We start from the raw sequence: 26623 nt of genomic DNA, 5'->3' as shown, positions 1-26623 counted from the left end.
TTTTTATTGTTGAAAATCAAACTTAGCAAATATTACCTTAGGACTGGCTGACCTGGACAAGGTGTAGTTAAATGACCATGAAATAAATGGAAGGGGCAGTTCTCCTAATTCATACTAAAGATATTATTATTCCATCTTCTCAGATAAGTTATTTCATGTAGTTCATAGATAAGAAAAGAATATGCATCTTTTTATGCATTAAGGGTTTGAGACAAAGCAGTAACCATGTTCCAAGGTGAACCTAAGATTTTCACATTTCTTTTTTTATTATTATTTATTTATTTAAATTTATATATGACAGCAGAATGCATTACAATTGTTATTACACATATAGAGCACAATTTTTCATATCTCTGGTTGTGCAAAATATATTCACACCAATTCGTGTCTTCATACATGTACTTTGAATAATAATGATCATCACGTTCCACCATCATTTCTTATCCCATGCCCCCTCCCTTCCCCTGCAACCCCTCTGCTCTATCCAGAGTTCATCTATTCCTCCCATGCTCCCTCTCTCTATTCCACTGTGAATCAGCCTCCTTATATCAAAGAAAACATTCAGCATTTGGTTATTTGGGATTGGCTAAATTCACTTAGCATTATCTTCTCTAACTCTGTCCATTTACCTGCAAATGCCATGATTTTATTCTCTTTTATTGCTGAGTAATATTCCATTGTGTATATATGCCACATTTTTTTATCCATTCAAGATTTTCACATTTCTCCTTTACTATTCTTAGATTTTCTTATCAACAGAATTGACAAATCCAAGTTGTACTGAGGTATTTTAGCACCCTGGAGAAGCAAAGGTCCTTATTAAAGTATTTCTATTGCTTTTATTAGTTGAATATAGATTTCTTATCATATTAAGAGTAAATGAAATTAATTAATGTTGATTAATGAAGCTATATTTGATGTTAGTACTGATTACATGCAAAGTGCCTAATATCAGCTTCAACTACACTGATCCAGCAACCATAGCTATTCAGAATATAGTGGGAAAACTAGGCAATTGGTTTTTTTTTTTTTTTTGTATAGCCAGAATTGTCACCAAATCTATGTAATCATGAGTATTTCACTCACAAAAGATACCATTAGGCTGTAATGTACAAAATCTTTGTTTATGGTTTCCTAGTTATTGCAAATTAAAAGAGGTGCAAATGAAGATGGGAAATTGTAAAGAAGCAACACATTGGGTAAAAAAACAATGATCTCAGAACCTAAAAATCATAGAACTATTAGCAAGTTTTATTTAGTACTAAGTAAATGTCTTTACATTACAGTAGCCTTTACTCTAATATTTATATATCACAGCATAATATTGATGTTTGTAACAGTAATTACGAGAAACATCTATTCACTATTTCTTCCTTGCTAAGAAGGCAGGAAAAGACTAAATATATTTTGGGAAGATAGTCACTCAGAAGCATTATAATAAAAATAAAGTAAAAGTGAGCTAGGCACAATGGTGCACGCCTGTATTTCCAACTGCTTGGGAGACTGAGACAGGAGAATTCCAAGTTCAAAGCCAGCCTCAGCAACTTAGTGAGACCCTGTTTCAAAGTAAAAAACGAGGGGCTGGGGCTGGGCTCAGTGTGGAACACCTGCCTTGCATATGTAAGGTGCTGGATTCAATCCTCGGCACCACATAAAAATAAAACAAATAAAATGAAGGCATACTGTCCATCTACTACTACTACAATAACAACAAAGTCTGAGATGTGGCTCAGTGATTAAGTACCCCTGGGTTCAATCCCTGGTACAAAAAAAAGGGGAACAGTTATGAATAATGGTATAACAGATTGTATGTTCTGACATGAAAAGATGCCTCTCAGATATTATATGGAAATGTAAATTATGAATGGTATATATAAAATGATCTGTTTTTATCAAAAATAAGAAAGATTAGTACATGTGTAGAAGAAATCTGGGTGACTCTTCTGCAATCTATTAAAAGTAGTTAAACAACAGAATTATATATTACTTTTTTCCCAGTTACATATTTCTGTAATATTTTTAATTTATAAAAATAAGCAGGTATGTCTTGTATAATCAGAAGAAAAAAGGTTATAAATAATCAGCTTAAGAAACAGAAAAGTATTTAATATATTTTAGAAAAATTCAGTTTTTATTTAATGGGTAAGTGGATTTTAAACTTGGGTGGAAGTTGTCCAAATTATCTGCCACCTTGACAATTTGGATAAATGAACATCAGACACTCTTTATGACAGATTCTCCAGTTTGGTGTCAGTAACTCTTTCTGAACCCCAGTCAGTTACCCTTAATCATTGAAATGAACATATATGTGTGTATACACCACGTAAAAACACATACACACACACACACACAAATATTGGGGTTTTTAGCAGGAGTTTTGCTTTTATGACCCCCATCTCCTAATTCTTTGAAAGTGTATTTGCTTGTGGTGTATTACAAGTGGGAGAATCTTTCATTTTCTCTTACAAGCAAATTTTATTTTTGTTTTAAGATTTAGATTTTAAACCTACTGGCTAATAATTAAAAGCATAACCATGCTCCTCAGTCCCAGTGTATTGTTTGTAATTGGTCCAATTTATCTGATTCAGGTGCATTGTGGCCAGGTTTGAAACCTGAAAGTGGTTTAATTCAGACTCCATCTCCAAGTCAACACAGTGTTCTTACCTGCACTACAGGGTTAACCACAAGCCAGCCAAGCCCAGCACATTATTCTTATCCCATTCAAGGTAAATAGGCATGGTTGTGTGTGTGTGTTATTTAATTATTATTATTATTATTATTGTTGTTTTTTTAAATTTTAAATCTACCTGTATATCCAAACAGATTGGATAATACAGGTGCTCTGTATTCTTAAATAGAAAGGAGTGATATGTGCATGCTTTTTGTGTTAGGCAAATCAGAGCTAAAGAGTGTGGTTTGTAAGTAGTATAGCCTTTGGATGTGAGCCGCTTAGTAGTTTGAAGCTTCCCTTTTTTATGTTGGTGTCCAAAAAACCTCTCTGATTTTGTTCTAATCTGTTCTCAGTGGCATTTTATCCTATAAGTGAACAGAAGAGTCCATAAGTCTGAATTTGCTGACCTCTTGTGTATGAATTGTCCGAGTGGTATGTGAGCTGCGTGCTGTTTTTCTGCTATGGCTTTGTTGCACCTGTTTTCATTAAGTACTTCTTGGTGAGAGTATTTCTTTTGCTCAAAAAGTTCGTTATTATTTGTTTCAGGATGTAAAGCATAGCATTAAACTCTATGTAACTTTACTTTCCTTAGTTGTTCTTTTAAAAGGTGATAAATTATATCAGAACAATTAGGAAAGAGGACAGAAAACTCAAAGGCACTATGGGATTAGTTGCCACCCTACCAAATCCAGAGCAAACAGTTTGTCCTTGCTCTATTCTGGGAGTAGTGTCCATGTGCCTGACTTTTCATCTGCCTCCTTTTTCCTGGCTTTTTATTTCTTACAAATGGACTCTAAATGAATAAATGATAGACAGCTAAAACTTTTGTGAGGTATTCTTAAAATATGAATTTTGGTGATGACAAAAAAAAATTATGTAAATTAAACAAAATTTTGACTTTCAGTTTAGTGGGAACTACTGTTTGGTCTACTGGAACAGAATTGGTCACTATGTTTACCTCCTGTCATTTATCAAGTTTCCTCTTTCTTTATATTCCCTTCTTAGTCTTCTTCCACTTCTTTATTTCTAAGCTGGGAAACAAATCAAGAGGGGAAAAACTCAAGAACATGACTTTGTCTATCTTCACTACCTCCTTTCTTTTTTTTTTTTTTTTTTTCTCCTCCCCTGAGACAGCGGCTTGCTATGTTGCCCAGGTTGACTTTGAACTCCTGGGCTCAAGTGATGCTCCTGTCTCAGCCTCCAGAGTAATGGAGACTACAGGTGTGTGCCATAGCACCCTACTTTCCTTTTCATTTTTATAAAATGTTTCTCTATGTTAATAAGTAGCCACAACTCTCCTAAATAGGTATATTCCTCATGGCTAAACCTTGATTGTGAGAGTAAGAGTTCCCTTCTTTTATATTAATAACTTTCTTTTTTTTTTCCTTTTATTGTTGAAAATATATTAATAACTTTCTACCAGGATGGAGAACCACAACTCTTCTTTAGTTGTATCTTGAATTTGATTATCTTGATAGCTATATTTACTTCTTCCTCCTCCCTAGTACAAAAAAAAAACAAAAAAACTTAAACATCAGTAACCACTCTTCTTATTGTGTATTAGTGTATATTTTTCCTTGCGATTAGTTAACCTGGTTTCCCTCATTTTGCAATTAATGATAATTGCTTGTATTCAGTAAATGCTTATTATATTTTGATATTATTCTAAGCAATGGATAGATGTTACTCATGTTAGTTTTTTTAGTATTGGGGATTGAATACAGACCCTCACACATGCTAGACAGGCATTTTGTCACTCAGCTATATGCCCAGCACCCTTCCCCCTTCTTATAAGATAGGATCTCACTAAATTTTCCAGGCTAGCTTGGAATATGCTGTCCTCCTGCCTCAACCTCTTGAGTAACTGAGATTGCTGCATGTGCCACCATGCCCAACTTACTCAAATAATCTTTAAAACAACACAATAAGGAAGTATTTTTAATCACATTTTGCAGATGGAGAACCTGAGGCACAGTAAAGCTAAGTAACTTGTCCAAAGGCATAGAGTAAATAATATAGACATGATATAAGTTGGGTATTCTGACCCCAGATCATGACTGCAATTGTTAGATTTTCAGTATTGAAATCATCTTATCTGTATCAACTCTCCCATTTTGAAAACCTGTACTAACATAATATAAATTTATTTTTCCTCCCATTTTAATGTTTGTTAGCACTTTGACACATGGTAGAAAATAAGGCAGAAATTAACTATCAGGTTGTCAATTTGTGCCATTTATTCTGAAGGAAAAGTTAGTAGAAAAACTATTGGCTAAGGGGCTGGGGTTATAGCTCAGTGGTTGAGCGCTTGCCTCACATGCTTGAGGCACTGGTTCAATCCTCAGCACCACATAAAAAAATAAATCAATAAAAATAAACTGTTTTTAAAAAAAGAAAAGAAAAACTATCGGCTAAAAAGAAATATGGATATTATTGGTGGATTTGAACTGCCTGGGTTCCTCATTATCACTGTCTCCCACCTCTCCCTACCTTACCTTTACTTTAGTATGGTAATGAAGGGTAGTTATTCAGGACTGCTGCTGCTTTCCATCTAAATAACTGCTCAGTCATTAAACAATAAAGACAAGTACAGTGTATCAATTTTTAAAAATATTTAGTATTTATTTATTTTAGTTGTAGTTGGACACAATACCTTCATTTTATTTGTTTATATGTGGTGCTGAGGATCGAACCCGGGGCCTCTCATATGCTAGGTAGACACTCTATCACTGAGCCACAACCCCAGCCCCAGTGTATCAACTTTTAATTTTTTATTTTTTGGTGTGGCGATTGAACCAAGGGGATACTTTGCCACTGAGCTACATCTCCAGTTCTTTTATTTTTTTATTTTGAGACAGGTTCTCTCTAAATTGTTGAAAGCTTCACTAAGTTGCTGAGCTGGCCTTGAACTTATAATCCTTGTGTCTCAGCTCCCGAGTTGCTTACCACCCCTGGCTCAATTTTGTTAAAAGTGGCCAAAATAGCAGTACTCACTCATCCTGTCCCAAAGCATTGATAGCAACCTATCTTCCCTGAAGAAATTACATCAAAGTCAGATCCTCTTCTGGCTTGATTAACTCTAATCAAACCTTTTCTTGGGCTGGGATTGTGGTTCAGTGGCAGAGCGCTTGCCTTGCATGTGTGAGGCACTGGGTTCAATCCTCAGCACCACATAAAAATAAATAAAACAAAGATATTGTGTCCATATATAACTAAAAAAAAAAATTTAAAAAAAACTTTTCTTAAGTTTATACCTCAGTAGTACCGTTGTGAGAAAGGACAGCTCTAGTGTACTTACAAAAATCTTTGAATAAGTAGATATGACTTATCTTTGAATAAGTAGATATGACTTCTTATTTTCCCTCCTGATCCCCAGGGTAGTGATCAGATCTGACTTTTTGTATTAGTCTTTTCCTAAAGGGTCTGGAACCCATGTGTTTCTGCCTTTAGTCATTTTCTTCAGCTGAAGTGGCTTAACTAATAATCTTCAAATGCCAAAATCAAGATGTTTCAAAATTAATTTTAACTTTTATTAAATGTCTTTGGGCTTTACTATTGTGGTAACTATTCACAATAGTCTTTCTTTAACCAGGAGTTTGTGTTTTGTTTCATTTTTATTCATAGACGTTATTTTTAGTATAGTTTTAGATTTATAGAAAATTGAATAGATAGATAGTACTGAGAGTTTTCATCTCTCTCTCCACATACCCTGCAGACACTTTCCCCTATTATTAACACCTTACATTATATTTGTTACAATTAAAGAACCAGCTAAGTATATAGTTTATTCAAATTTTCTTATTTTTTTAACATTTATTTTTTAGTTGTAGGTGGACACAATGTCTTTATTTTACTTTATGTGGTCCTGAGGATCGAATTCAGTGCCTCACACATGCTAGGCGAGCGCTCTACCTCTGAGCCACAACCCCAGCCCCAGATTTTCTTAATTTTTACCTGATGTCTTTTTTCTGTTCCAGGATCTCATGTAGGATACCACAGTACATTTAGGTTCCTCTAGACTTTGCAGTTTCTCCAACTCTACTTGTTTTTGATGACCTTGAGAGTGTTGAGTGTATTTTGTTGTTTCAACTTAACCACCAGGAACACTTTTGGTTGAATCCTATGCCTTTTTACATAGCCCCATTTTTTTGGTTTCTGTTTTCAGTACTTTCTTTAATTTTTGGCACTATGAGATGCTCCAGTCTCATCTTGTATATTACCTGTCCAAGTCCTATAATCAACTGTTTCTCCAAGGAGACCTGTTTCCTCTTACTGGAGAAGATGATATTAAAAACCAAAATATGGGCATGAGGGATGCTTGTTGCTACTGGAGTATCAGATGTCTTTTTTTTTTCTTCTTCTTCTTCTTCTTTTGTTGTTGTGGTACTAGGGATTGAACCCAGGGTAGCTCTACCACTGAGCTACATCCCCAGCCCTTTTCTTGTTTTACTTTGAGATAGGGTCTCAATAAATTGCTGAGGGTCTCACTAAGGTGCCCAGGCATGCCTCCCTTGGAGTCTTCCTACCTCAGCTTCCAAGCTGCTGGGATTATAGGAATGCACCACTCCACTTGGTTCAGTGTCATTTCTTTAAGATTCTTTCAGTTATCAGAGAAAGAAATATATGTATGTATACTAACCTATGTAAGTACACATATGTAAAAATATTTCTATATATAATAGTCTATGTTACATTAATCATGAGTTCTTATTGAATTCTCTAGCTTTAATCCATTATCACATAAATCATCCTATACTGTATTTCTTGATGCTGTAAATCTGTACTCCAAACATTAAGAAACCTTGTTCAGGAAATTACTTTGATTTACTAAGCTCTTTGTGGACAGATTTCTTTGTTCTATACATTGATGCAACTCATGCACATGAAATAGTACTTGCACTCAATATTATCTGATAAATGAGAGAATGAGCAACCTACTTAAACAATCGCTTTTAACCAAATATGCACAGTTTTTACTAGGTCTCAAAGGAATTGAATGAGTTTTTGGTCAGGTGTATTGGTCACACACTGAGAGTAAGTTTTAGTAATCCACCCACTGTCAACCTCTAGCAGAAAATAGTGGTTTTGCCCCTCATACCTACTGTATGCAAGACACCTAGTGCTTCCTATAACTATGTATAGAGTGTCATCTACCATATGCCAGGTGCCTTGCTAGACATTAAAAGTAATAAAATAAGAAGATACTCCTTTGTGGAACTTATAGTCTAGGAAGGGGAGAAAAAAAAAACAATTTTTACATGAATAAATAAGGGCACTTAACCACTGATTGAAATGTGCTCTGAAAGAAAAACGAAGTAGATTGCTATGATTGGGAAAACAAGAAAGGACTTTTTTTTTTTTTTTAAACCTTTATTTTATTTATTTATTCTTATGTGGGTGCTAAGGATCAAACCTAATGCCTCACACATGCTAGGCAAGCACTCTACCACTGAGCCACAACCCCAACCCAAGGACTTATTTTAATAAAAAGGTCAGAGAGAGCATCTCTGAGGAAGTGAGACATGCTGAGGAGAAGTGCCATTATGCCAGGAGGACTGGAGGGGAAGACAGTCAAGACAGAGAGAGCAATATTGCAGAGTTGCTGAATGATAAAGACCTTGTCTTTTTTTTTTTTTTTTTTTTTTTTGAGTAATTCAGAGAAAGCCAGAGCAAGGTAGATGGAGTGACATGTCATAAAATTAGGCAGGTAGGTAAAAACTAAATTTTACACAAACTTTTATGTGCCATTACCCTTTGGGTTAACCTTTCAACTTTGGGGCTATATCACTTAATTCTGCTATGCCACTCACCAATCTGTAACCATCCTTTGGATCAAAGCTATGTATGTTGACTATATTAGGTTGACCTAATGGGGCATGGTTCTTAGAAGCTTTGTTTTTCTGATTTTGCAGCTCCATTTTCAGGAGTGAGGACTACCTACATACATTTGGCCATGCCATTGATATTTAGAATTCTGATAGCCTTTAGGTATATAATAATTGCTACCACTTAAATTTTTTATTCTCTAACTTTGTACTTTTGTTACATAATTTGTTGTTGCAGCTTTTGTTTTGTTTTGTGGAGACCAGCATATTTTTATATATCTTTATATGCAGGATAATCAGTACATTTTTTGAAAATCCCTGGTCTTTTAGTCATTGTTGTATATGACATAGAACATACAGTAGTTATGCACACTTTTAGATGAGTTTAATGAGAGTTCAGTGATAGTTACATAGACTAAAAGGTATTACTTACTTAATTATTAACTAACAATCCCTCACTAGAATTTGAACTCCATAAGTTTAAGGACTTTGTCTTGCTCGCTATTTTATTCCTTAGTGGCTGGAAAAGTTTCTAGTGCATAGTAGACCCTGATATACTTACTGTTTTGCTGAATAAATGAATGACACATGTTAGAAATGATTTGGTTATGTTGGAGAAGAAAAATGTTATTGGACCCTGAACTTTCTAGGTTAGTAGGCCGAGATCCCCTAAGCCATTATTATTGGGAGAAAACGTTGATTTGTAGCTTGGTACTTGTTTAAAACTCAGACACTTATCAACTAGCAAATCAAGTTACTAAGATTCCTAGCAAGAATAATAGAGTATGTGGCCAAATGTTTTTCACAACCAGCCCAATTTAGTAAGTGGACTGAAGATTGTTTAATTTCTTTCTTGGGATTGAACCCAAGGGCGCTTAACCACTGAGCCACATCCCCCGTCCTTTTTTATGTTTATATTTATAGAGACTGAATCTTACTGAATTGCTTAGGGCCTGGCTAAATTGCTGAGGCTGGCTTTGAACTTGCAGTCCTCCTGCCTCAGCCTCCTGGGCCTCTGGGATTACAGGTGTGTACCACCATGCCTGGCTCCAGTCCTGTTCTAAATAGAAGTTTTCTTATTGACTGCCCTTAATGGAGTTGGTAATCAGTTAGCCCTACCCAATGGTGGACCCTTGGATTACTTATGACTACAGTAGAAATCATGCATCAGTGTTTATGATAAGTGAAAGAGTAGAGTTGAAAACTATTATCTCATATCATTACATTTACAAAAGTCCTTGTGTTATTTACTAGTTACAGAGAAATTCTAAATTCCTGATAGAATCTATGTTTAAAAAATGTAAAACTTAATCCAAATTCCTCGTCTTAAGACAGCCAGCCCAAGTAGTTTACCAAATGCATTTCTCCTGACTAGAATATATTTAATGTTTTCTTAATTTTTATATATTCATTGATAAAGTCTCTAAATGCCAGATGTGCTTTTTGTTCCTCATTAATAATCCATTATTTGAGTAGAACTCAAGAAGTAATTTCCAAGCACTTTAGAATTTGGAGCATTATTTCTCAGAATGATTATCTTGCATCAAGAAAGGCATAATTTGAGGCAAGTAACAGTAAATGATAATATCATAGTGTAGGATTTACCAGAGCTCCACTGATGGTTAGTAGGTCACACTGCAGGTGAGTCCTTTTTCAGCTTCTAGAGAGATGAAATGGAATAATCTGGGTTAGTTCTGATTTCATTAGTATCTTTAGTATGAGCTGTGAAATGTATATGTATCCTTCTAGGACTTTAGTAGGAAGAGTTGAAGACTCAAGTTGAAACAGAAAGACGTTTGAAGTGTTTTGTTTCTAATCAAGTCTAAATTGAGGTATGACATACAAAAAAGCAAAATGAGCATTTGTTTCTGTTGCTAATTTTCTTATCTCCTTGTAGATGTGTTCACTTAAGACAATGTATTTTTTAATGTCTTATAGATTTTTAAATGGTATCTTTAACTAATATCTCTTAAACTCTCAATTCTGTAGCTTCAAGCACAAATACCAGCCTGATATCCACTTCATCCACAATTGCCAATATTCCAGCAGCAGCAGTTGCCAGCATCTCAAACCAGGTACAGTATAGTTCATCTAGTTTGCTCTTTCTCTCTTCTTTCCCTGTTCAGTTTGCCTATCTAAGAAACAACCAGGAATAACATGGATTATGGAACCCTTTTTCGGGATGCCCTCAGAACTGAACCCTAGATGGCTTCTTAAGCTGCATCAGTTTCTCTTATTCTCTATTAAGCCTCTCTGAATATGGTTATATCTGCTGCTCTATCTATTGTATGTGTTTTTACCTCTTAATCTTCTCCCAACAAGCTCCATGAAGGCTAGGATTTACTTTTCTATTTTGTTCATGTATGTATTCCCCAAAACCTACAAAAAGGCCTGGCACTCACTTCATTGTGAATTCCTTAAAATTTGGTCTTGATCACTGTTAACATTAACTCTGCTTACAAGATCACTGGTAACATCTTCAGTGTTTTAGAACGTTTGCTATTGTTGTTTTGTTTTTGTGTTGTTTTTCTCTGTAGTGATATCACCACTTCTGTGAATCTTTTTCTGCTCATAATTAACATTACTTTTCTGGTTCATTTTCTGTTTCACTGTCCTTGTATTTGTTCTTTCTTTTAGTCCACAAATATTTATTGAGTTTCTGGTTTTGTACCTAGCACTCTCATAGGAACTTTGTTTCTTTTTGTATCTCTTATAAATCTATCCATGCCTCCCTCCCCCCCTCCTCCCCCCTCCCCTCCTCCCTCCTCCCTCTTCCCTCCCCCCTCCTCCCTCCCCCCCTCCCCCCTCCTCCCCCCCTCCTCCCCCCCCTCTCCTCCCCCCCTCCTCCCCCCCTCCTCCCCCCCTCCTCCCCCCCTCCTCCCCCCCCCCTCAGCTGGGATCAATTGCACATAATGCTAGGCAAGTGCTCTACCACTGAGCTACATCTCCAGGCATTCACATCTCTTCTTTTTGATTCTATCTTCTAATGTGAATCTCTATTTAGTTTTTCTGCATTTAATAATTTCATCCTCAGGAGTGTTTAACCATACTGATAAACTGTCTCTAAGATGAAGATTCTGGGCTACAATATGTTTACAGGCTTCCAGCTGATTGGTGGTTACTTTTTCTTTGATATCTTGCTATTTCCTAAGTTCAGCATATCTAGAACAAGACCTTTGTTCTACCCTTTTTTCTGTCTTCTTTTCTTCCAGAAATATAACTACTTTTTCTTAATATTTCTGAATTCTTGTCAAAAGACACTATTTTTTTTCCTCTTAATTAACCAAGTCCTAAAATCAGACTGGTTGATTTCCATTTCATCTCTCCTACCTTTCCCTAACCCAGCCATTTCTCAAAATTTCCCCTTTTTATTTTGCTATCATTTCTGTTACTTTGGGTTTTTTCCTCCTTTAATACTGAATTACTGTGGCTGAATGCTTATTTCATCTCCAATTTTTTCCCTTGTGCTGTCTGTTCTTTAAAATACTGATTAAATTTTTTTGCAAATGCTACCATTTATGAAGTTACTTATCTGCTCAGAATTTTTTCTTGGTTTTACTGTTGGTTTAATTTGAGAGTTCCCATTTTCTGATTCACACAAGCTATAATACTGTTGCGTAAAGAATCTAAGTCATAACCAGGCACAGTGGCACAGGCCTATAATTCCAGTGACTAAGGCAAGAGGAAAAAAGAAAAGAAAGATAGGAAAAAAAAAAAAGAATTAGTTTGGTCAACTAGCGTCGTCCTATTTGTCACTAATATCAGTGTCAGTGGAATTTTTTGAAGGTGTGTCACACTCAGTTTTATTTTACAGCTCTGTTAAGATATAATGGACATCAAACTATATTGATTTAAATTGTACGGCTTGATAAATTTTGGCATATATGTTTGTGAAATGACCAAAAGTTTCCTCCCGATATTTTAGGGAAACTTTTATTTTTAAAGAAAACTTTTAAGAAAAGATTATCAGTTTTGTGAAATAAGAAACTTTAGTGTAGGGTATATACTTTTTAAAGTTAATTTGCCCTTATAAACACTGCCGTTTAATGCAGTGGTTTATAACCTTATTAAAGAATAGACATTTTTGTTTAAAAATTCTAGCAGAAATTTGGTACATAAAATTGGAAAGGACATAGTATGTAATGTATAAAAGTACACAGGAACCTTCCCTTTCGGCCTTCCTTATATTATAGCAGCTCTTTTTTCTGGTCTCATGTTTCTAGAGAATGCATTTTGAGGGGCTGGGGTTGTGGCTCGGTGGCAGAGCACCTGCCTTGCACATGTGAGGCACTGGGTTCAATCCTCAGAACCATATAAAAATAAATAAACAAAATAAAGTTATTTTGTGTCCATCTAAAACTGAAAAATATTTTTTTAAAAAAAGAATGTATTTTAAAGTTATTGTTTTCATTGGAGAGACTATTAGAAAACAAGAAGTCAAATTAATGTTTTAGGGAAATAATTATGAATAAGAGGGAGAAGAAACCCTTTGGTTGAAATTTAATATGTGTGCTCTCGGGGTTTTTTTCTTTTTTTGTATCAGGGGTTGAATCCAAACATGCTTAACCACTGAGCCACATCCCCAGTCCTTTTTTATATTTTATTTTGAGACAGGTTCTCACTAAGTTGCTAAGGCTGGCTTTGAACTTGCAATTCTCCTGTCTCACTGCCTTCCAGATTGCCAGGATTACAGGTGTGTGCCACCACATCCAGCAATTATGCTCTTTCTAAGACTCTTGGTTTCCTCCCTGTTCCCTTTGGCCTACAGGACTATCCCACCTATACTATTCTTGGTCAGAATCAGTACCAGACCTGCTACCCCAGCTCCAGCTTTGGAGTCACAGGCCAGACTAACAGTGATGCTGAGAGTACCACATTAGCAACTACCACATACCAGGCAGAGAAACCTAATGTCATGGTTCCTGCTCCAGCAGCCCAGCGACTTTCATCTGGTAAGTATCACAGTTCAGAAAACTGGCTTAAGGGCACTTAATCCAAAAGGTGTTTTCAGGTGATGGGGAAGATAATTTTGTTCTGATATCAGCCACTTTCATCATGCTCTTGGCTTTTCTTCCTAGGTGAGTATTTAAACTTTGGAAGCAGGCTGTGATGAGTCATGGGTGGCTGATGTCTGCCTGATACTAAGAATAGAAAAGTATCAACAATGAAAAGACTATACTGTATTTCCAACCCCTACCAGCTCTTTCAGCCTACAAATTCCCCCAATCTTTTTTCCCCTTGTGATTTATTTTATCCTTATAGAATGTTTTATAATGTTTTCTGCCTTCTGTATTATAAATTATTAAATAGATCTAGAGCTATGGTTTTCAGCTGGAGATGATTTTGCCCCCCAGGGAACTTTTGGGCAACATGGAAAACAGTTTTGTTGTCACATTGGGTTGGGGATGCTTCTGGCATCCAGTGAGTAGAGATCAGGAATACTGCTTAGTTAAATACCCCAAAATGTATAAGATATCCCCCTCAACAAAAAAATTAACCGGCCCAAAATGTCAGTTGTGCCAAATTGGCAAACCCTGATCCAGTAATCCAGTAGTAGAGCAGCAATTATGCTCTAAGACTCTTGGTTTCCTCCCTGTTTCCTTTGGCCTATATCTATCCCGCCTATACTATTCTTGATCAGAATCAGTATCAGACCTGCTATCCCAGCTCCAGCTTTGGAGTCACAGGCCAGACTAACAGAGTCTTTTTTTTTTTTGGCAAACTAACTTGATGAGCTGTGTAGAGTGGCCCATACCTGTAGTCCCAGCTATTTTCAATGCGAGGGCAATTTGAGACTGGCCTGGGCAACACAGTATGAACTTATCTCAAAAAATAACTTTGAGGGACTTAGAAGGCATGCATATAAAGCATGATTATGACTCTTTTTATGACATTAGCCACTGTAAGTGCTTAATGCCTAGATCTACATTCCTAGATTGCTTTACATAAAGTCTAGTTTTCTAAACTCTCTCCCTTAGTTATGACTCATAAGGGCAGAGAATCTGCCAGCCCTTTTCATGCTCTGGTTCATATAGGCTGTGACTACTGGCAGTACATGTCCCACTTTTTCTTTTCAGGAGACGCTTCTACAAGCCCAGCTTTGTCCCAAACTACACCAAGTAAAGATGCTGATGATCAGTCCAGGAAAAACATGACTAGCAAGAACCGGGGCAAGAGGAAAGCTGATACCAGTTCTTCTCAAGACAGTGAATTGGAAGTATGAGAAGAAACTCATTCTAGTTTTTGTTTTTCTTTGTTTTTTCTTGCTTCTTGAATTTATCAAACACATATCTGAAACTCACAGAGATAATGTGGTTGTGTGTTGTGTGCTCTTTAATTCCTATGCAAAAGAAACTGCATTGACCAAGTAAATTAGAAAAATGGTAAGAAAAACAAAGTTTCTCCATGTCCATAACTTACTATATCACTTTCAGATGCTTTTCACCAAAGCATTGAAAAAGCTTTGCTGGATTTAGGCAGCAAGGCAATTTTTTAATGGAAAGAACAAACAATTCTCTGTATTCCAGAGAACAGAAAGAACAGTTCATCTTATTCAGAAAACAGAGGGAGCCGCAAGTGATGTCATAGTGCTCTCCATTTAGAAATCTAAAAGGAAAATGAGAGCTTCAAACCCAAGTTTCTGTGAGACACACAAATAGATCTGGTAACTTCTTATTGACATTGGCACTGATTTATTTTGTGCCTGTAAGCACTGTGAGACTTTATTATGGACATGTGTTTTAAAAGACTAGGGGTTGAGATTGTGGCTCAGAGGCAAAGCTCTCGCCTAGCATGTGTGTGAGGCACTGGGTTTGATCCTCAGCATCACATAAAAACTAAATAAAGGTTGTATCCACCAAAACTAAAGAATAAATGTTTTTTTTTTAAAGACTAGAAAGATAAAAAATTCTAATAATAGTGGGGTTTTGTTTTTAATTTTTCTAAAAAAATTATTATTTAATAAAGGGAAAAGATATATTTGAATATAAGTCCATTGAGATAGGTGCCATAAGACATAGGTAAAGTGAAGCCGTGTTTAGAGCCTGTTGTCTTTCATTCCTGGGGTGGGGACAAAGGAACATGAAAGAGAAACTAAAATTTTGATACGTTTCTTAGGGAAAACTGAGAACTTGCGCATTTTTTAAAAATTGGAGTGAAATATGCATAACGTAAAATTTTACTATTTTAACATGTACAATTCAGTGTCATTAAATACATTTCCAGTATTATATAACCATCACTACTATATGTTACCAGAACTTTTTCATGATTCTAGACAAAATTTCTATACCAATTAAGCCATATCTCCCATACTCCTGTTCTCCTAGCCCATTGCAACTATTGTTCTATTTTCTCCTCCTATGAGTTTGCTTATTCTAGATACCTCATGTAAGTGGAATCATACAATATATATTCTTTTATGTCAGGCTTATTTCAGTAAGCATAACACTTTTACAGTTCGTCCATGTTGTAGCATGTGTCAAAATTTCATTTCCTTTAAATGGCTAGCTAATATTACATTTCGTATATATGTGTGTGTATGTTGTATCATGTTTTGTTTTATTCATTCATCTGTTGAAGGGCACTTGAGGTTTTTGCCTTTGAGCTATTATGAGTACTTCTTTGAATACTGTGTGCAGTTACCTATTTGAGTCCCTCTTGTCCATCTTTTCAGTTCTTTTGGGTTACACAAAGGAATATTAATTTTGATTATATTCTGTCTTCCTCTTTTTAAGGAACCACCATAATTGTCTTCAGTTTTACATTCCCACCAGCAATTCACAAAGGTTCCAGCTTGTCTACATCTTCATCACACTTGTTATTTCACATTTTTTTGATAGAAGCCATCCTAATGGATGTGAAGTGATACCTCATCATGGTTTTGATTTTTACTTCCCTAATGTCTAATAATATTTAGCATCTTTGCACATGCTTATTTGCCATTGACATATTTTCTCTGGAGAAATACCTATTCAGATCTTTTAAACTCCTTCCCTCTCTTCCACCCCCACCCTAAGGTAGAGTCTCACTGTGTTGCCCAACCTGGTGTTACATTCCCTGGATTCAAGTGATTCTCCTGCCTCAGCTTCTCAGATTTTGCAGTAGCACCTGGCTCTTTGCCCATTTTTTAAATGGGATTTTTGGTGCTGTTAAATTAATATATTCCAGATTATTGATCCAAAATATTTTCTCCTATTGGGTTTGCTTTCTTCCTTTTTTTTTTTTTTTTTTTGGTGTGTGTGTGTGTGTGTGTGTGTGAGAGAGAGAGAGAGAGAGAGATGTATTTGCAGTGCTGGAGATCAAACCCAGGGCCCAGAGCATACTAAGCAAAACAGACACTCAACACCAAGTTACACTTTTCACTCAGGCTTTTCAATTTTTGATTGTGTCCTTTGAAGCATAAAAGTTTTTAATTTTGGGCTGGGGATGTGGCTCAAGCGGTAGCGCGCTCGCCTGGCATGCGTGCGGCCCGGGTTCGATCCTCAGCACCACGTACAAAGAAAGATGTTGTGTCCACCGAAAAAAAACTAAAAATAAATAAATAAATAAAAAATAAAATAAAAATATTTAAAAAAAAAAAAAAGTTTTTAATTTTGATGAAGTCCCATTTTTTTCTTTTATTGCTCTGCTTTTAGCATAATATGTAAGAATACATGCTTATGAAGATTTACATCCATTTTCTTCTAAGATTTTTATTGTTAAATTTAGGTGTTTAATTTATTTTGAGTTAATTTGTATAAGTTCTAATTTTATGCTTTTGCATGTGGATGTCCAGTTTTTCCAGCACCATTTGTTAAAAAGACTTTCCTGGGCTAGAGGTGCAGCTCAGTGGTAGAACACTTGCCTAGCATGAATGAGATCCTGAGTCTGATCCCCAGCACTGCAGAATGAATGAATGAACAAAGGAACGAATTCCTTTCTCCATTGGATGATTTTTTAATTTTTGATCCTTGTCAAAATTAATTCGCAACAGTTTATTTCTCGCTTCAGCTCTGTTTTATTGGTCTATATGCTAGCACCACACTATTTTGATTACTGAAGTTTTGTGGTGAGTTTTAAAATCAGGAAGCATGAATCTTTAGTTTTGTTCTTTTTCAAGGGTGTTTTGACTATTTGGGGTCTTGAGATTCCATTTTAGGATGAGTTTTTCTTTCTTTTCTTTTTTCTTTTTTAGAAGTAGTTGGACACAATACCTTTATTTATTTATTTATTTTTATGTGGTGCTGGGGATCAAACCCAGGGCCTTGCATTTGCTAGACAAGCACTCTACCGTTAAGCCACAATCCCAGCCCATAGGATGAGTTTTTCTATGGTAATTTTGATAGTGATCACAATAAATCTGTAGATTGGTTTGTATAGTATTGGCATCTTAACAGTATTAAGTCTTCCAATTAGTGAACATGTGTATCTTTCCCATTTGTTTGTGTCTTTAATTTCCTTCAATATCTTAATGGTTTTCAACATACAGTCTTTTGCTTCCTTGGTTAAATTTATTCCTAAGTATTTTTTTTTTTTTAGTTGTAATTGGACACGATACTTTATTTTTATTTATTATGTGGTGTTGAGGATCGAACCTAGCATGTCGCACATGCTAGGCTAGGCAAGCACTCTACCACTGAGCCACAACCCCAGTCCCATAAGTATTTTATTCTTTGATGATATTTACTGCTTTTTAAATTTCCTTTTCTCATTATTTATTGCTTATAAACAGAAATACTGCTGATTTGATTTCAATTTTTTGTGTATTCCTTAGGATTTTTTACAAATAATATTATGTCATCTGAAAACAGAGATAACTATATTTCATCTTTTGCAATTGGGATGTCTTTTTTTTTTTTTCTCTTCCTTTTCTTACCAAAGTGCTCTGGATAGAACTTCCATTACTATGTTAAATGAAAGTGATGAAAAAGCATTCTAACATATTCCTTATCCAATGGATAAAGCTTTTAGTCTTTTACAACTGAGTATCATTTTAGCTGTAGGTTTTTGATACATGCCTTTATCATATTGAAAACATTCCCTTTTACTCCTACTTTACTGAATTGTTTTTTTCATGAAAGGATGTTGGATTTTGTCAAGTGTATTTTCTACATCAATTGAGATTATCATGTGTCTTTTCATCTTTTATGAATATGTTACATTTATTTTTATATGTTGAATGAACCAAGAACTAATCCCACTTGGTCACAATGTATAATTATTTTAATGTGCTGCTGAATTTGGTTTGCTATTATTTTGTTACAGATTTTTGCATCAATTGGCGTAAGAGAAAAAGTTTTAAAAATTTCTATAGTTTTCTTACAAACGTAGTCTGACAAGGTGATGTTGGTCTCATTACATAAATTAGGAGTGTTTCAAGAAGATTGGTGTTAAATCTAGTCTTTTCTTTTTCTTTTTGTGGTGCCTGGATTAACCTCTGGGCCTTGCATGTGCTAGACAAATGCTCTGCCACTGAGCTATGCCCCCATCCCCCTAATTCTTATTTAAATGTTTGGTACAATTCACAAATGAAGCCATCAGGTCCTGGGCTTTTGCCAGCATACGTGACAAAATCAGTCAGAGTTACTCCAGGTAAATTGGGCTGGCACTAAATAACAACACAGACGCAGAAAGTACCTTTTTCTTGGGGGTCATTGACAGCTCCTCTGCCCCAGCTCTCACAGAAGAGGCAAGAGAGGCAGGCAGAAGAGAGAGAGCAGGCCTGAAACCATCCTATTTATTGGGGGAAAAGACATTCAAGAAAATTCAACCCAAATAAGACAAGGGATTGGGTTTCAGGGGGTTGCTTGGTGATGTCTTGCGGTCAGCAAATTGACTGACATCTTGGAAGGCCACACCCATCTCAGGTGCTGTGTGGGATCATAAGCAGAGCAAGGGAAAAGGACACATATGTCTCACGGCCCAATCAGAGCAGCAACGTCAGTCCAGTCCCCTCATGTACTCAAATGCCCGCCCATAGCTCACACACACACAGCCCAAGGCTGTCTCATAATAGGCTTTTATTTGTTGGAATGTTTTAAATTATTGATTCAATCTCCTTATTATTTATATATCTTAATCAGGTTTTCTGTTTCTTCTTGATTTAGTTACGTACCTTGTGTTGTGTATTTCTGGGAATTTGACTATTTCATTTGAGTTACCTAGTTTGTTACAGTATCCTCTTATAATTCTTTTTATTTCTATAAATATAAAATCAGTAATAGTGTTCCTACTTTTAGTAATCTTAATAATTAGTAATAATGATTTTAGTAATCTTGGTGTTTTCTATTTTTTTCTTCATAGTCAGTCTAGATAAAGGTTGTTAATTTTGTAGATATTCTCTAAGATCCAACTGTTGGTTTCATTGACTTTTCTCTGTTCTTTTTCTATTTTAATTGTTTCCACTTTAACTTTATTTACTTCCTTCTACTAGCTTTAGTATTACTTTCTTCTTCTTTGTCTAGTCCCTTAAGGTATACAATGTGGTTTTTTGGAGATCATTCTTTTTCCTTTTGGTGCTGGGGATTTATTCCAGGGCCTTGTGCTTTCAAAGCATACACTCTACCACTGAGCTACATCCCCAGCCCTATTTCTTCTTTTTTAATGTGTGTACTTTCAGTTATAACATCCCTTTTAGCACTGCTTTCATTGTATCCCATAAGTTTTAATATGTTGTGTTTGTGTTTTCATTCATCGCAAGGTATTTTCTAATTCCACTTACAGTTTGTTCCCATTATTTAAGATTGTGTCATATATGAATTTTAGTATTTTCCTTGTTACTGGAAGATACTCATTATGCTTTATATTTTATTCCTTCAGCGGGTATTTCTGTGGGACTTGGATGAAACCATCATCATCTTTCACTCCCTTCTTACTGGATCCTATGCCCAGAAGTATGGAAAGGTAATTTGGGTAGTCTTTTGTTATAACTCCCTCCTCTGACTATATGAGCAGAAATATTTTTTTTCTGCTACCTCATCTTACCTGTTGGCTTTTAACTTCTCGTGTAAAATTTCACCAGATGGCTTGTACAAGGCAAGCTATATGATCAAGTGGAGTTGATGATAAAGCCAGATACTAGTCCTAGGACCAGTGTTGAAAGCTGAAGTTGTTTGAGTTGAAGTTGCATTTTATAAAGTATAGGAATGAGGTTCAAAACAGAGTATTCTCAGGATTCTGTTTGCAAAGACATGATTTGTTTAACCTTCAGCTACATGGTTGTTTTATTTTTTTTGAGTTCTGGGAATTGAACACAAGTATATCTACCACTGAGCTACATCTCAAGCCCTTTTAATTTCATATTTTGAGACAGAGACTTGCTAGTTTGTCCAAGCTAGTTTTGCACTTGCAGTTCTTCTGCTTTAGCCTCCCAAGTTGCTAGAATTACAGGCATGTATCACCACACCCAGCACCTTAAGTCATTTTTAATAACCCAAACCAAGCATTTCATTTAGCCAAACAAAAGTTAGACATAAAGCATATAGATAAAATATCTTTCTTAAAATACATGCATGCTTTTTAAAAAAACAAATATACCTAACAAAACTTAATTTGTTTAATCTTTAATTTTGGCAGAATAATTAGCTGTTTTGAGAAGATTAGGACTGTATTTCTATGCCAAATTATCTCCAGAATCATATTTTTCAATTTTGGTGTACAAATTTTATAAAAATATCTACCTCCCTTGCTATCTCACACTTCCCAATTGATTTATCTCATCACTTGCGTTTTTTTCTAGGAGTGCTTCCACAGGCTCTTACTATCTAGGCTGGCCAGCTGATATAAACTCATAAGTTATATTACTAAGATGACTTTAAAAATATAGACTCTCAGTAAAGGACTCATGATTCATCTCAAAGCAGCTTTCCTTAATTTTCCTGTAAATATTTTGACTCTTTTACCTTTCTTTACTTTCTGGTTGTTGAAATTGTCAGACGTCTGATGTTATATTGCATATGTGGCAGGCGGCTTTTGACAGGGAGATATTGCATCTCATATTAGCAATAGTTAGGAGTTCCTCTGGAACAGAGAATTTCCCAAAAAATTTAAGTGGAGGAAAAAACACCAAAGGGAATGATAAAAATACAATTTTAACTGCAAAGCAGTGAGTAAATTTCTTAAATATATTCTCTGTATAAAATATATTCCATTTACTTTTATGAAAATATTAGTTTCCACAAACTAAAGTTTTGACATTTCTAATATCTTCTCTATTGAACAATCCACATTCTTAGAAATGTCATTGAAATATTATCAATAATACTTGAAGAACAGTTATAGACCTGTGTTGCTTTGGCCTTGACCCAAAATAATTTTGAAATATTTGAAAATGAACCAGTACTGTGAGTACCAAGTCAGGTATCTTTTTTCTCTTATTGTCTTCCAGGACCCAACAGTAGTGATTGGCTCAGGTTTAACAATGGAAGAAATGATTTTTGAAGTGGCTGATACACATCTGTTTTTCAATGACTTAGAAGTAAGTATGTAAAATTTTTTTCTGTGCTTCAGTGAGATGTTTGGTTCAATAACTTGAAGACCCTATGCCTGTTGAATGTGGAAGATAAATGTTTAGACAGAGTAAGGATGGAGAGGCTAGGTAATACAGAGTCAGGCTGGAATGGCGAGCAGCCACACGCATATGTAGTCTTAGAGGAATATCGTGGTTGAAGTTCTACAGTCTTGATTCTTTCCTCAGTCCCTCAGTTTTATTGGCTCAGATTTTTCATTTTTGTCTGCATATTTGGAAGTGATATAGTATTAAGGGAAATGCCAACTCATCAGGGAAAATCCTGAAATCTAAACCAATATTCCAGTTTATTAATAAGTATTAAATAATATATATAATGGGCTTGATTAGTACTCTCAGTTATATTTTGACCATTTTTCAATTATACCTTCTTAAATGATAATCCCTTAATTTGTCCAGTCTGTAAATGATTGCTCTAACTCATGGTATTTTTACACATTTATTATTCATATATAAGTTAAGCTTGATATACAGAATCATTTTATAGCTAGGTACCAGGAAAATCAGGAAACACTGAGAGCTTCATGGTAAAGTTTTTTTGGCTTTGATATTGAAGTTACCTTTGAAGTAAAAATAATATCGTAGAAGGATCACAGACCTGGAGTCTGAAGACCAGAATGTGAGTTTCAAGTTGGGAAACTTATATTCCCATCCTGGGCCACAGTTAAGCAGTTATCCTATAGAAGAAACTAATAGTTATCTGTCTAAGGTAAAGGGTTAGTGAGAAACAGGAGGGACCAGACTTTTCATTTTGTGTGTTTGAATTCTGAAATGTATACAATATGTATTACCTAGTTTTTAAAAAGTAGTGAAGATTTTGTAGTAAAATAAAATGACATTTCACAAACACAAAGTAATCCTACTTCTATTTAAATACAATCTAGTTCTATTCAACAGCCATTTCTCCAGCAAATTAAATTAAAATATGACTCTAAGCCACTCATAGTGGTGGACACCTGTAATCCCAGCAGTTTGGGAGGCTGAAGCAGGAGGATTGCAAGCTCAAAGTCAGCCTCAGCAAAAGTGAGGCACTAAGCATCTCAGTGAGAGTCTCTAAATAAAATACAAAAAATAGGGCTGGGGATGTGGCTCAGTGGTTGAGAGCCCCTGAGTTCTATCCCCGGTACCCCAGCATCCCAAATTAATGTGACTCTAAACTCTACTGCTTTTATCTAAATTCCATAATGCTTTAATTTTTCCTCAACTTCATATGTTGATAAATTAGGACAGCATAGTTTTTATTCAGCAAACACTTATTGAAAACCTACTGTGTAACAATAATTATTGCCAAATTGTATTTGTAATGATTTTCTAGACATAGTCCTCACTCAGGACTGAAAGTTCTGTGAAGAATTTGACCTGAATGTGTTCCTGCCCCCCCAGGTCAGTGATTCTCAACTTTAGGGGGCATAAGAATCACCTGGGGAGCTTCTTAAAAATGGAGATTCTAAGACTTCGCTCCCAGAAATTCTGATTCAAGTAGGTCTGGGGTGGACTCAAGAATATGCATTTTTAAAAACTTCCCCAGAGGATTCTAACGTAGGTACCCTAGAGGTGTCAGGAGTACAACCAACAAAGTTAGGCAATGGGTGCTGTTTTATGTCAGTAGTAACATATACTTGGTAGAAAGAGCCTTGGATTAAGAAACAAAAGACCTAGGTTTTTTCCTTGTTTTTTTCTGCCGCTCACTAGTTGTATGATCCTAAGAAGATCATTTTACTTCCCTTTTAGAATATGAGATTGGCTTAAGTGACCTCTTCTTAAACTTACATTTGAATTTGTAAATTTCAGTTTCATTCATTTTCACTTTTGGTACACATTCCACCAGCATCCGTTTCATCTACAAAAATTAATTGCTTATATGCTATATAAGGTCACTGAACAAGACTAGTAGAATGCAAAGGGTATTTAAGATGTAAGTCCTTCCCCAAATAGCCTGCTTTAATAGGATTTACAGTCTAGTGTAGGACATAAGCACACCTGATATTATAAGAGCTCATGCTTATCCTCATGAACTGTTGAGATAAGAGCAGAAATTAAAGAAGGGTTAGTTAAGGAAGATGTCACGAAGACTGTGGGATGTATATCAGGCTGTAAAGGAAGTTGTACAGCAAAGGGGGTGGTAAATGTGAGTGATCCTTCACACATAAGAGACCAGAGGTATTTCATTATCCTGCTATTGTACATAGTCACTTTATAATGTCATGATGGTGATAGCACTTCTGCTCCCACCCTTTAACTAAAATAGTGTTTTGTCTTTTAACAGGAATGTGACCAGGTACATGTGGAAGATGTGGCTTCTGATGACAATGGCCAAGACTTGAGGTGATAAACAGTGATGTTTTGAACATCAGTACACCTATTATGTACAAGATACTGTCTGGGTTCAGAGGAAAAGAAAGATGAAAAAGTTCACAATCTATTAGAGGAGACAGAAACAAGCATAGTTAACTATGACATACAGTTTGAGAGTGTGACAATAGAAAATGTGATGGAGAACAGAGAAGTAATTCTGATGGGGTAAGAGAAACAGTTGGTGCCAAAAATGGAAAGGCCTTCTCAGTGGAGTAGCAGTTGAGTAGGACCTCAAGAGTGGGTAGCAGGACTGGGACTGTGGCCCAGTGATAGAGTACTCACCTGGCACATGTGAGGCTCTGGGTTCGATCCTCAGCACCACATAAAAATAAATAAATAAAGGTATGTGTCCACCTACAAACCCCCCCCAAAAAGGGGGCCAGTGATGGAATGAGGAAACAGCATTGAAGAGATCTCTGCACAGATTTTCAGTCAGAATAAAGTGTGCTTCCAGACTGTGTAGTTTTAGATGCAAATAAACATCAAAATTTTTAAATTTCTTCAAGGAAACTAATTGTAGGAGCCTGATGGTGTCAGGAATAACCTTATGGAAAGACATTTTTAGCCATCATACTACAGCAAAAACTAAACCAAGGAAGTCTCAGTGGCAAAATGCATGCTTAGTCTCCTCATTTCTCTCTCTTGATTACTGTTTTCTGGCCTAGTAGTCCTAGCTAAGAATTATCCAAAAATTTATCTCTTATATTTAAAGACTAGAAAAAAGACTATTGCATCTTTTTGTATTAATTTATCTTAATGTTTTATCCCTTGGGGCTAGGCTGTGGCTCAGTGGTAGAGCGCTTGCCTAGCTCTTGCGAGGCGCTGGGGTCAGTTCCTCAATACCACATAAAAATAAATGAGTAAAATAAAGGTTAAAAAAAAATGTTTTATCCCTCTTAAAGTATTCTTTCCTGTGACTACCCTAAAATTAAGTATCCCATCTGTGAATTCTCAAATACATGGCAGAAGTAGAAATATCACCTTAGTAAGGACCTAATAAAGTGCTGAGAAGCTTGAAAGATTTCACTTTAAGGAACAACATCAGTTGTGCATATCATGTATCGCACAGCCATGGAGGGCATCAATCTTACAAGACTTTTTTAGTCTTTTAAGAAAAAGCATGGTTCTCAGTCAAGCACCTTATGATCCACTCTGAACCCCATTTTTTTCCTTTTGTACATGTGACTAACCAATAATTACCTATTTTATGTCTTGACAACTTTAATATGTAATCTCACATTTAATGTAGTGAACGCCATTTTGACTTTAGATTGAACCAAGTTATCTTGAATTCTGCCATTTTTTTCCTTAATTAATTTATTTTTTAAAGCTCAGAGCAGCTTCTTAATATATTTTTTTTTTTAGTTGTAGTTGGAGACAATACCTTTATTTTATTTTTTTTAATGTGGTGCTGAGGATCAAACCCAGCGCCTCTCACGTGCTAGGCGAGCACTCTACCGCTGAACCATAATCCCAGCCCTCTTAATTTATTTTTAGTTGTAGATGGACACAATACCTTTATTTATGTTTTTACATGGTGCTGAGGTTTGAACCCAGTGCCTCACACATGCTAGGCAAGCACTCAACCATTCAGCCCTAGCCCCAGCCCTCTGCCAGTCATTTTTAAATATTTACTGTGAAATATTAGTTCTTCCCAGTTTATATAATTATATTAATTGTCTGCTACATAATAATTTACCCCCCCCCCCAAATTAGTGGCTTAAAACAACTAGCCAGACATAGTGGTACACACCTTAATCCCAGTGATTTGCAAGGCCAAGAGAAAAGGACTGCAAATTCAAGGCCAGACTCAGCAACTTAGCAAGATCCTATCTTAAAATAAAAAGGGCTGGGAATGTAGCTCAGTAGTAGAGCACCCCTGGTTTCAATCTCCAGTACCACAAAACAAAACAAAAATTAACTGTTTTTTATCTTACAGTTTTCATATGTCAAGAGCTTAAAATCAGCTTAACTAGGTAGTTCTTAAGGTCTCTGGAAACTAGGTGTTAGCTGGAGTTCCCTCATCTGAAGGCTTGGCTAGAGCTGAAGGGCCTGTGTTAAGTCTCTCAAATGTGGCCAATGACAGGAGGCCTTAGTTCCTCACTGAATGTGCCTCTCTATGGGGAAGCTTAAGTATCCTCACATGACAGCTGGCTTCTTCCAGAACAAGTACTGCAAGAAAGAGCAAGAGCCAGGTGCAGTAGTGCATACCTGTAATCCCAGCGGCACGAGAGGCTGAGGCAAAGTATCGAGAGTCCAAAGCCA

General features: G+C 35.8%; 1 protein-coding gene across 5 annotated transcripts in view; it reads left to right on the top strand.

Annotated features, from left to right (window-relative positions):
• Eya3 (EYA transcriptional coactivator and phosphatase 3) overlaps window positions 1-26623 on the top strand; it is a 104487-nt gene that overhangs the window by 57377 nt on the left and 20487 nt on the right. For 4 of the 5 annotated variants that reach the window (XM_027936972.3, XM_027936974.3, XM_071617527.1 and 1 more), the window contains 7 exons: window positions 2589-2726; window positions 10486-10571; window positions 13265-13448; window positions 14574-14713; window positions 20296-20379; window positions 21863-21952; window positions 24270-24328. In XM_027936972.3, the coding sequence (XP_027792773.2) occupies window positions 2589-2726; window positions 10486-10571; window positions 13265-13448; window positions 14574-14713; window positions 20296-20379; window positions 21863-21952; window positions 24270-24328 (781 nt within the window). The remainder of the gene's footprint in view (window positions 1-2588; window positions 2727-10485; window positions 10572-13264; window positions 13449-14573; window positions 14714-20295; window positions 20380-21862; window positions 21953-24269; window positions 24329-26623) is intronic. The other variant, XM_027936975.3, reaches the window with a different exon arrangement.

This window comes from Marmota flaviventris, chromosome 10 (assembly GCF_047511675.1).
Source record: "Marmota flaviventris isolate mMarFla1 chromosome 10, mMarFla1.hap1, whole genome shotgun sequence".
In the NCBI taxonomy this organism is placed as follows: Eukaryota; Metazoa; Chordata; class Mammalia; order Rodentia; family Sciuridae; genus Marmota; species Marmota flaviventris.
Note: the sequence above shows the minus strand (reverse complement) of the source record. Positions and strands in the feature narration are given on the sequence as shown.